General features: G+C 47.6%; 1 protein-coding gene across 2 annotated transcripts in view; it reads left to right on the plus strand.

Annotated features, from left to right (window-relative positions):
• The window catches only part of EIF4B (eukaryotic translation initiation factor 4B), a 521,766-nt gene that overhangs the window by 61,612 nt on the left and 447,566 nt on the right, over window positions 1-12,588 (plus strand). For both annotated transcript variants that reach the window (XM_078689169.1, XM_078689170.1), the window contains exons 3-4: window positions 2,442-2,650; window positions 4,195-4,311. In XM_078689169.1, the coding sequence (XP_078545295.1) occupies window positions 2,442-2,650; window positions 4,195-4,311 (326 nt within the window). The remainder of the gene's footprint in view (window positions 1-2,441; window positions 2,651-4,194; window positions 4,312-12,588) is intronic.

The raw sequence follows: 12,588 nt of genomic DNA on the forward strand, positions 1-12,588 counted from the left end.
CACCTTCCAGGAGTTCACAATCAGATAGCAGATCTGTTGAGTCGTCAGTCACAACAGATTCACGAATGGGAACTGCATCCACAAGTTCTTCAGCCATTCTTCCAAAGGTGGGGTCATCCACACATAGATCTGTTTGCCACCCACGAAAATGCAAAATACCCAGCCTTCGTCACCAGGTTTACACACCCACTGTCCGAAGGCAATGCGATATGGATGAACTGGTCAGGCAGATTTGCGTATGCTTTTCCGCCTCTCCCACTAATTCCATTATTGGTGCGCAAGCTCAGACAACAGTCTCTCAAACTTATCCTAGTAGCTCCCACATGGGCACGCCAACCGTGGTTCACCACACTGTTAGAACTCTCTCTAGTTCCACAACAAAAGTTACGACTGACTCCATCCCTGTTAATACAGAATCATGGAGAAATCAGACATCCAGACCCGAACCAACTGAATTTGGCGATCTGGCTCCTGAAGTCTTAGAGTTTGGTTATCTAAACCTACCACCAGACTGTATGAACATTATTAAAGAGGCTAGGAAACCCACTACCAGAGCGTGTTACGCCTCTAAATGGAAAAGATTCGCAATATATTGCACAAATAATCAAATTGATACCCTGGATGCTTCCATCCAGAATATCATTTGTTACCTTCTACATCTACAAAGGTCTAATTTGGCATATTCCTCCATACGCCTGCACCTTGCAGCAATTGCAGCCTATTTACAAAACAGGCAACATCTGTCTCTTCAGAGTTTCTGCAATAAAAGCGTTCATGCAAGGATTAAAAAGAATAATCCCACCCAGGTTACCACCTTCTCCTGTGTGGAACCTAAATATTGTCCTTACAAGACTCATGGGACCCCTTTCGAGCCTCTACATTAATGTGAACTGCAATTCCTAACATGGAAAACTGCTTTCCTTGTTGCCATTACCTCTCTCAGAAGAGTAAGTGAGATACAAGCTTTCACTATACTAGAACCATTTTTTTCAAATACATTCAAACAAAGTGGTTCTTAGATCTAATCCAAAATTTCTCCCAAAAGTCATCACTCCTTTTCACCTAAATCAGTCCGTAGAATTACCTGTGTTTTTCCAAAACCCAGACTCTGTAGCGGAAAGAGCTTTACACACATTAGATGTTAAAAGAGCTCTCTTGTACTATATAGATAGAACTAAAACCTTTCGAAAAACAAAACAACTGTTTGTCGCTTTCTCTCATCCGCACAAAGGCAACCCCATCTCTAAAGGCAGGATTGCGCGGTGGATTGTAAAGTGTATACAAATATGCTATATAAAAGCTAAACGTACATTAACCGTTCCTCCTAGAGTGCACTCCACTCGCAAACTAGGAGCCTCTATGGCTTTCTTAGGAAACATACCCCTAGAGGACATATGCAAAGCAGCAACATGGTCTACACCTCACACCTTCACTAAACACTATTGTGTTGATGTGCAAGCCAAGCAGCAAGCTGCAGTAGGCCAAGCTGTCCTTAAAACTCTCTTTCAAACTACTGCAACGGATACAAGTGACCACCGCTAGGGGGATACTGCTGCACAATCGATGCACAGTGTACAATCTGCAGCTCATATGCCTCGAACGGAAAATGCTACTTACCAGTATGCATCTGTTCTTGGCATGTAGAGCTGCAGAGTTGTACACGCCCTCCCGCTTCCCCGGGACTTGTATCCGCTCCAGTTTTTATCTTACTTAGATGCATACGCATGGACATCCCTTTTTGCTTTACTTCTACTAACTCCATCATTTCCCATCATGGCGAAAAACAATCTAAGGATGGAGCCGATGCCCATGCGCAGTATTGTCCAAGGGAGAAGTCACCTATCGGGACTAACAAAGACTTCTTCCAAGAAGACAACCTGCAATCATCCGAGCCCAACACCAGGTGGCGATCTAATGCACAGTGTACAACTCTGAAGCTCTACATGCCAAGCACAGATGCATACTGGTGAGTAGCATTTTCCATCTAGGGCTCCCTGAATGACAATTCTATCACATCTGAAGTTTTTCTTGCCTGATATGTTGCGGTGGATCCGTGACTATTATTTTTCAGCCTTTGTGTTACAGCAAATAGTTAAACAGAATGTTCAACGGTAACTTGATGATCTATACAGGAATCTTATTTTAGGGATTTATACTTGGAATCCATGTGCTCATGCTCTTGTTTCCTCACCATGGCCTTTCACTAAGGTGTCGCACCTAGGCTGATCTTTAGGAGCTTTGTTGTTCCAACTTAGCAGTAAGCCTAACTTGCTTTTATGATCATCCATGCAAAGACCAGTTCAGGGCACGCTACTACTACCTGCAATCAGTGATGAATGGAGAAATTGACTTTTTTAGGAAGTGAAGTTTGACCATTGTAGTGTGCTTCGTTTAGCAATTTGTTTTCTATTTATTTTAACATTGGTACATGTCTGCTTTAGTTTCTACCACTTGGCATAGTAACGATGATGATGCTTATCGGACACCTGCAATTGATCGCTCTATCCTGCCTACGGCGCCTCGTGCTGCTCGTGAACCTGATGTGGACAGAAGCAGACTCCCTAAATCTCCTCCCTTCACCGCTTTTCTTGGAAATCTCCCCTATGATGTGTGCGAAGAGTCTATATTAAAATTTTTCCATGGGCTGAATGTGAGTATGGGAGATAGTGGCTTTCGTTTTGTCCTGTCAATGTGGGGAGGGAGCGGGTGTACTGTTTTGTTCCTACATACACAGTAGGGGATGAAGTAAGTGCTGTTTTCGGTTAATTTATTCACAATTTTTGCAACTGACTTGGGGTGGGAGGCTTCACTTTTGATCGTTTTTTCAGTGTTTGAAAACACCTTTTCTTCTATATCTGGAGCCCCTTGCATAACTTTCCAGGAAAAAAGTTAATTAATCTTGTAAAATACCAAGTAAAGGATAAACTGTGTAAATATTAGGAGGGGTGTGACTATAATATCCAGGCTGGAACAGTGTATAATATTGTGAGGTTGTAGTAAGAAGTTTCAGGAGCCTTGCTGCAGGGACAGGTGTGGTGAACATCCAATAGTGCAGAGAACCCACTTGTACAGGACTTAGTTTTCATATGTTTTCTAACATTTGAACCCTAGTTTAAAAAATAAATACAGCATTTTTTAAATCATTGAATCGTGCCTAAAAAATGTAATTGCAATGTGTGAAATGTATTGGTGTAATACCCACTTGATGTGCGCCATCTTGTATAGCCTCCCAACACCCCATGTAGTTTTCTGCACTCTTGCAAGATTCGTGCTGTACAAATACCAATCCATACCTTCATAGGGTTGCGAAACCTGCATGAAATAAAAAGGCCTAAGCTTGTGGTTTGTGCTTGTCATCACAAATCCCACTTTCTAGCGGATACCAGCAACTTTGTGTCTTGATTAGTAATTATCGAGTAGTTGATTAAGAGTTTAAGTTTTTTCTTGTAGACCAGCTTTAGGTAGCAGAAACTAACGTTACTAATCTAAATCCTTCTCACAGTGGTTTACCAGTAAAATAAATGAAAACATGTCGAACGAGTAAGGCAGTTAACTTTCTCTCTTCTGCTGAGCCCTCCAAACTTAAGTTTCAGAGTGGCATGGTCAACTAAAAAGGTTCATTGTTACTACTAGCCAGCGCTCTCCTCCTGTGCCTTGTGTGAGGTGCCCTTTGGCTTCTAACTGGTGTGGAGCACTTTTATGGGCTCTTGAATCCATTGTGAAAATGTCAGTGCTCAATCTGGAGAGTGTGCATTATAATTCCCATCCTGCTCAGTGAATCTAGGAAGCTGTTCGTTCATATGTACTGCTTGTTACCCTTGTTTGACCTTGTGGTCTATAGCACTCTGGTAAGGACATGACCTCTACGATTCACAAGTAATTCGTATAGGGGTTTCCTGCATTTCCGATTGCTGTTGGTATAAGAGCGCATGCAAATTCGTGGGGTGATAGTCTCTTTACTAACACTTACTGAGCAGTCCGAGCTCATCTGCATGGCCTAAATCAGCTGCTTCGTAAAAGAAATAAAAAATGCCTAAAATGTAGAAGACCTGACATTTAATGCACCACGCAAGAGTTGACTGCAGGCTGACACTGGGTTTATAAGTGTTGGATAACATTTCAATATATTCTTACCTGCCTTTACTAAAACTACCAATTTGAGACCACTTTTTTCCCCTCCATTTTCATATGCAGATCAGTGCAGTACGCTTGCCGCGGGAACCTAGCAACCCTGAGCGATTGAAGGGATTTGGCTATGCTGAGTTTGACGATTTAGACTCCCTTCTCCGTGCCCTCAGCCTCAACGAAGAGGTAAGTTGAAAAATGTGAACCTTCAATAAATTGAGCTCAGAGTACCCTCGCCCACAGACTGGGAATTCATTCTTATGGTGACAGACATGAAGTGGAGACTGATGTCTCAGGACAAGCTTGCTCTGAGTGTATAATAAGTGCAAGTTATTGCTAGTAATGTGCATGGTCGTCTACTCCATTTTTGGAGTGTTTTATTCCGCCGCCTGGTTTTGACATGTACTCTTTTGCCCTGGTTCAACACCATTGTGCTATAGCTTTCTTTGACTATACCTACTTCTCGCCACTATTGTTTTTCATCGCTGTTAGACCTGGCATCTTTGCCGTGGTTTCCCCCTATCTTTTTGCCTCTACCTCCTATATTTTTGATGCTGTGCTGGATTTCGTTTTTGCTGGTTTAGATGCTTTGGACACTCTGCCACTGCTGATCAGTGCCAGAGTGTAAGTGCTCCCTATGTAAATTGATATTGTGATTGTATATACCTAATTGGCATATTTGTATCACCATGAAGTCCCTAGTAAAGTGCACTGGGTGTGCCAGGGCTGGTGATGACAAATGCTACTAGTGGGCCTGCGGCACTGATTGTGCCACCCATATGAGTAGCCCTAAAATGGTGTCTCAGGCCTGCCACCGCAGTGCCTGTGTGCAGTCACTCAACTGCCATGTCCTGCTGGTCAGTGTCCCCACTGACCAGGCCTAACCCTTCCCTTTTTGTGCACATTAGTCACCCCTATGGAAGGCCCAAGGTACCCCCCTGGGCAGAGTGCAGTGTATGTGAAAGGTAGATCATGTACTTGTGCAGGTGACATGCTCTGGTAGTGAATTACAGCCATTTTCGTTTTTCACTGCCCCAAGGCTATCTTGCTCCATAGATTAACATGGGGGATGCTGGCTACAGTGGCTACCAGCATTTCTTCCCATAAGAACAAGATAGGACATAAGAGTCTAGTATCCCTGAACTCAGAATTTAATAACACATCTTTTAGGAAAGGTTGTTTTTAAATCCTGGGTTTGAGAATAGCACTATTAGAAAGTAGCTGTTCTCTTGTCTGACCCTTCTGTGTGCCTGGGCCTGTTTGTGTATTGACTGTCTGGTTTGAGAGTGACTGGGGCTGGAGATTCCCCAGGAGGCTGGCTGAGTCAGCCCTAGGCTGAATGACTGCATTTGCAGCTTGAGTGGTGGAAGGAGATAGCACCTGGGCCTGAATAGGGCTGTGCCTGCCTTCCACAATGCTGGCTCCACCTCCTGCTGGGCGGCTGACGACCCTGCCCCTCACTCTGAAAAGAAAGGAGAAGCCAGGAAAACCAAGTGCTCCAGCAACACCCAGAACTGCTTCAGACTGGGCCCAGGGCCCACTTGCACAAAGAGAACAAAGACTTTTAGGGGTATAAGTACAGGACCCCTGACAACAGAAAATTAGATCATCCTGGAATCAAGAAGGAACCTCTGCAAAGGAGAAAGCTGAAACTGAAGAAGGAAGACTGACCTGCTGTTGCTTTGCTGCCAAGGAGAGGGGAAGGACTTTGCTGTTGTGCTGTGTCCCCTGTCTTGAAGGAATCTCCAAGGGCCTGAGAGGAGCTGGCTCCCTGTTCTGAAGTCCCAGGAACAAAAGGACTTCACCCCCAGCTTCCCTGATCGCTGCTGAGAGAGTTCTGTCCTTCCTAGAGTGCTTTATCCAGTTGTGGGGGCTCTGGAAGTTGTACCTGTGCTGGGAAGCTTGAAACTAAGCTTGAGAGACTTTTGCAATTGAAAAGTTATCGCATCGCTCGCTGCAGAGCGCACCCCCGACAGTGCGAGGAAATTCCCGCAGCTACGAAGGCAGAGATCGCAGAGCCGTCGCATCCTTCGTTTGCGGGATACACCAGACCAGTGCGGGAAAGTCTTAACGTCGCTGCGAGTGTCGTCGCAGAGCCTGTCGTCGCTGGGTGAGATCGCCGCACCGCTTGCTTGCGGGCCGCATCACGTCGCTGCGAGTGCCGTTGCAGAAGCCATCGCATCGAGGAGCTGCGAGAGAGCTCACCACCGCTGGTCTGCGCATCGTCGCCCCGGAGATAGTCGCCACTCCAAAGATCGTTGCATCGTACCTTTGGGAGAACAAACTTCCTACCGAACCTCCGCACCGGAATCCATACAAGTGGCCTTCCTCCCCTTACAGACCGGATTCGTCGCAACACGCCTGCTGCTGCAGTGGGGTTGTCGCATCGCCTCCCCAGGGTCTCAGGAGCAACGCATCGCTTGTTTTCCACCGCACCAGCTTCTGCTTTTGGAACTTTGTCACAACTAAAAGGTACTGTGAGTTAACGTTGCGCAACTGTGAACTTTTCACGCAACTGTGGATTATTTTATCGCAACCTAAAGAATTTTATTGCAACCTTAAGAACTCTTTTGAAACCATATTCTTGAACTGTGTATGTTGGATTTTTGTCGTTTTGGTCCTGTGTAGTTTAGATTAAATACCTTTATTTTCTAAACTGTTGTGGAGTCAGTTTGTGGTGTTTTTCACTGTTACTGTGAGTGTTGGTACAAATACTTTACACATTGCCTCTGGTTAGCCTAGACTGCTCGTGCCAAGCTACCTAGAGGGTGAGCAGGGGTTATCTCAGAGGGTTTCCTCCTTGCCCTGACTAGAAGCAAGGGTCCCTATTTGGACAGTGGTACCTACCTCTGCCAACTAGAGACCCCCCAGTTCTAACAATTGCGGTCCTGTTTTACTCCCTCTAGTTCGATTCAACAACTTTAACGTGGTTGGGGTGACTTGCATCGACCACAGCCCCTTGTGGGCCTCTGTCCTCTGGGCGCATATTTCATTGGGCGTTCCATCCGCATCATGCCAACTCAGTGATGCAATGGACGCCTTTTTGATTGTGCTCGATGGCACGTAAAGTTTACTTGCACCTGCCTTTATCAAGTGTGCAAATCTGTACCTCTCCCCCTGAGCACAACAAGATGAGCTGAGTAACCTGCAGCTCCTTCAGGTTCAAGAACGCTCTTCGTGACCATCTGGCTCGACGTCTCGAGATGTCGGAGTATGGACGACACCAAACCTCTTAGGCCCCGAGGACCTCCAGCATGATGTACAGGCACAAGCGGCAGATGAAGGGACCTTCTCCCACAATGACAGCTTCAGCTCCGACATAGAGCTGCTAGACCTGCCTCCAGCACAACCAGTCGTGAGTAATGTGCCCTCACCACCTCCATTTCGACCCCGGCAAACTACCATGACTGTGTTGACAGACCATCCCAGAGACCTAAAACCATTGCCAGGCCACCACTACCTTTGTGCCAGGTTCGGCACCTACTGTCTGTTTCTGATACGCCTTGCCCCAGTGATAAAATCTACGAAGTCGACCACTTCTGCCTTGGAGCCAAGTCATTCTTCAGAGCAGAAACCTTTGGTATAATAACACTGCCCGATGTCTGCACCAAAACCAGCTGCTTCGGAGCCTAAATCTTTTGAAGCCAAAAAGATTAGCATTGGGGCCCAAGAACCCCCACCAGCAAATACAGACCCCGATCTATTTCCTGCAAACCCTCTCCCTCTGAAAATACTACCATCTAGCATGATTTAATCAGTAGAGCTACCACCTTCCAGAAGGTGCCATCACATACAGAGCCCATATAGGATGTTTTTTTATTTGATACTCTCCTCTACACAACGCTCTTCACAATACTTGCCATTGCACAATGGCATGCTCTGCCACAACACTGGCATTACCTGGTAAGATCTAGGATCTTAATTCCAAGGGTTGATAAAAAATTATAAAGCATTACCTAATGACCATATCTCTCCCTCTCCCACCTAAAAGACTCTTTGATTGTAGCAACAGCATGTAAAAGAATCAATTCAGACATCTGGAGAGGCGCATCACCGGGATAAGAAGAGTAACAAGCATTTACAATGCAATAGGTCTCGCAATGGCATTTTTTTTAGCTATTGGCATTGTAAATGTCCTTTTTTTCCCCCTTCGTGAAGCATTAAACAAATGGTGTAATGCAAAGTGGCAATAGTTCACTTTGTTGTAATTGCGAAATCTATTGCATTTGTACTAGTGAGTTTTTTTTTTTTTGTTTTTGTTTTTTTAAAAACCTTTATTGAAATATTCGTATCAGTACAAGCGCAGGCCTACAACCACAGGGGCCGGCCGCAAAATCAGGAGAGTCAACAAGGAGCAGCATCAATGTGTACGGCAAAGCAAATGCAGTATAGACGTAGAATAAAGTCGCTATACAGTAAGCCCCAGGAGAACAAAGGTTTCATTTTATGATTTATAGAGGAGACAGCAGCCATATCTACCAGGGCGTCATGCAGCATATACAGAAAAAGAAACGGGGGAGGGGGGGAACAGGAGGGATATAGCCCCCCACGCAATCAGGTAACCATCGTAGGGTCAAAGCCCTAAGACATCCTATGCCCACCAAAGGGGTCAAAAATACAGGATAAGTCATAGCAAACAATAGAATAGGACGCCACACAGACAGCCCACCCGCCCCAAAAAGGAAGAAAGTGCAGACACGTGCGAAACGAAGGAGAAAGAACAAAGGGACATAGCCCACCCCCTAGGAAGAAAGCAAAAGGGACCATAGAACAAAACAAGCTAAAATAACAAACACCCCCCCACCCTACATCACTGTAATGGCTATGGCCTACCCCACTAAACAGCGTGCCTGTCGCCCCAGAGTCACCCGAAATATAGAAGGAAGAGAAAGGGAGAAATAATGGAGAAAGAAAAAGGAGAAAAAGAGAGAAGGAGAGGAGAAAAAAGAAAGAGAGAGGAGAGGAGCCGGTGATCGAAATACACAACACCTCCCCACCCGCAACAAAGATTCAATAATCGAGGTCAAAAAAGGATATCAAGAATAGCCCACACAGAGGATGGAGACAGGAATTGTGCAAATAATGAGGTCCGGAGATGCCATTAACAAAACGAAAGTCCCGTAGTCACCCAGACACGATCACCCCTGTCCACTTCTATGAAGAACAGAACTGCCAGACCTCGGAATGGCCGAGAAACAGTATGACATAGCGGGCTCATACCAGACAGGGAAAGAAAGTGGAATCTTCGCGGAACACCGTCCCGGCCACCAAGAAGCAACCAGGAAAACTCGGCAGCAGTCAGAATGCAAAAGCACACCAACTATCCACGTGGCCACGTTCAAAACCTGGGATGTCCAGCACGAAACAAAGAAATCAGGATGTAGAAAACACTGCAGCATCGGCACCGGGTCCACTTGATCCCTTAGAATCAAACACCCATCAGGAGAGCCCAGCACAGCAGCTGAGGGAGTCTCAACGATGTCTACTCGGGGAGAAGAACCAGCGTCACAAAATGGCGGAGCAACCATGGCAGCGATCCGCAACTCCAAGGTCCGGCATTTCAAGAACAGGTCAAGCCGCAACGAAGCCAGGGCAAGGAAGACAGCACTCCGTGTAGGCGCTGCCCAAAGCACACGAGGGCCGGGGAGAACAGATGCAGCAGCGTCCTTGTCTCCAGGAGGAAGACACTCCGAGGGGCCATCCGCCATCTTGAGCACCTCGCCCATCGCCGTTGTCTCGCCCGCTTACCAGTTCACCATGAATGCCAGAGGCCACAGGAGACACAGCCGATCTGCGGCGGACGGCGCACGGCGGAGAAAGGAGTCACCAGAAGAACGGGCGTGCTCCCCACAACTCTCGGGGAGCTCCGCACCGGATCCCAGGCGGGACAAGCAACAGGAGCGGGCGTCTCACCCGAGGGGTGCCGGACAACGCGGCCTCTCTCTCCAGTCCGGCAGGCAATCGGGCATGTGGGGCGGCCCACTATCGGGGGTGGTTCCGCTCCGATGTTTCCGGCTCGCGGCTCTCAGGCTCCCACCATCGGGTCTCTCCACCGGACCCGGACCGCCGGCACTCCGAACCTCTCCGGGCAGACACTGCACTCGAGGCCCCGGCGTCAGGGCCGGGAAGGTCGGCAAGGCGATAAGGGCAGAACGCAGAAACCGCTGCACGCCGGAGCCCCGGAAACAAACGGTAAGTGAAGGCTCTTCCCTGGTAACCGAATTCAGAACTCCCCGAACAGGATTAAAGTCAGGATAGGCGGCGGGGAGGAAGGGATCTAGGAGCGATGCGTTTATGCGACCGTTCCGATCGCCATCTTGGCTCCTCCCCTGTACTAGTGAGTTTTGTATTGTAAATGGTACTGGCTTTTATTAATGTTTTTTATTCATCACATTCATCTATTGCATTAAAAATGTTAATACCTACTCATTTTGGAATAAGGACTGAGTGGATATTGCATATACCCATGTATTGTTACTATAATTGCAGTTACAGGTGTGAGATCACCATCACTGCAGATATAGATGTGAGATCAGTATTCCTGCAGATATAGGTAGGTGTGTGATCATTATTTGTTTAGATAGGTGTGAGATTACAATCACTGCAGATGCAGGTTTGAGAACCCCATTATTGCAGTTATAGGTGTGAGATTACTATCACTGCAGCTATAGCTGTGTTACCATTACTTCGGGATATGTGAGAGATCATCACTGCAGATATAGGTGTGAGATCGCTATCAGTTCATATATAGGTGTGAGGTTAGTATTACTGCAGATATAGGTGTGTGATCATTATTAGTCCAGTGTGAGATTACTGTTACTGCAGCTACAGGTGTGATGTTACTTTACTTTTGATATAGGTGTGAGATTATTAACACTGCAGATATAGGTGTGAGATCAGTATCACTGCAGATATAGGTGTGAGGTTACCTTCACTGCTGATTTAGGTGTGAGATCAATATCACTGCCCAATGAGATCAGGAGACGAACGCTAGAGGATTTGGTTTACTCCAGTGGAGGGTTTGGTGAGTACTTTAGTTTAAGACTCATCATTTCTGGACCGTATGGTTTGCCTTATGTTAGCAGCACATGTGAGCAGAAAGCTCCCAGAGATGGCCCCCTCCCCGTTCCCCAATATTTACCTCTCACTCCTCACAGCTATTTTGGGAATCACAGAAAATGAGTCCTCTCCCCCGCCCTTTACCTCATTCCTTCATGGTGCACCGGGGATGAAGCTGCACCCCTCAACGCACTGCCCACGTTCTGCCCTGCATATGGGGGGGGGGGGGTGCAGCAGGCTGGCGAGGCTACAAAAACCAGCCCACTCCCTTCCATCCAGAGTTTACTACTGCACATGGCCCCCCTTGTGCTGGGTGATGCAAGGGTGAAAGGCTCCTCGCCCAACCACAATCTTGATTTACGGTCACACTCTAAACCAGTGTGATACAGGTTCTCTTCCCACTACCCCTCACCGCCCTACACTGGGGTAGGGGGGGGGGGAACAGTTCCCATCAGCTCAGCGATGTCTGTGCTCCATATAAAAACACATCACCTCCCTAGGTCCCCGCATGCTCTATCGGTTTGATACCCAGTATCAAAATGGCGGGCAGAGAAGTACTCCAACATCCCCATGAACTGATGTTTGCAAGACCTCCCCTCCCTCAAAATGTGTTGGGATTGCTCCGCATATGCTGGTGTTTAAAAAGGCACCCACCCTGCAGTTTTTGGGAGGATGAAAAAGACCTCCACCCTCCTGTGTCAGAGTGGAAACCGCCCCCATGTCCTTGGGGCGAGACACTCCTCTCCATCTGCTGGTGTGTCCTCCTCTCTAGAGTTCCATGAAGGCAGGTGGACGTACTTACCGCAGGCACTTACCGGTCTGCAGTGCTGGGAGGAGACTTGGTCCCCGCTGTCCCCCCTGTGGCCTGCTCCTTCAATATAGTGCTAGTCCCCTCGGACACTGACCCTTTAAGAAGCACCTACTTCTCCGCCACAGACCTCCGATGTTCCTCGGTTCCCACCTGCCTCTCCTATCTAGAGACAGGCTACACACAGCAGAACTGGAACCCACCTCCTGCACTGGCAGTACCCTTGCGACCCCCTTCTTCGCCAGCCATTGCTGCTTACTGTGCTCCGCTCCAAGTCTGAGCCCACCAGCCAAACCTGCCCGGGGTCTCTTCATACCATCACCCACGCCCCTCCTCTTACAGCTTTGGGGCCATCCCCACAAGCAACGTCCCCTGCACTGCTCCCTCAGTTGCACCCAAGCCCTCTCCGTTCTACTGAGCTTGCGCCCATCGCTCCTCACTACCTGCCCGCAAGTCTCATCTTCACAGTCTTTAACAAGCCCCTCTAGAGTCGCCCCTTCATGGCTGGGTCTGCCGAGCCTCGCTATCCTCCCAGCCCTCTCCCCTGCACGACCAATGCCCCTCCCTAATAGCCATCTCCCTCGCCTCCCGCCAAG

Source organism: Lissotriton helveticus, chromosome 1_1 (assembly GCF_964261635.1).
Source record: "Lissotriton helveticus chromosome 1_1, aLisHel1.1, whole genome shotgun sequence".
Classification (NCBI taxonomy): domain Eukaryota; kingdom Metazoa; phylum Chordata; class Amphibia; order Caudata; family Salamandridae; genus Lissotriton; species Lissotriton helveticus.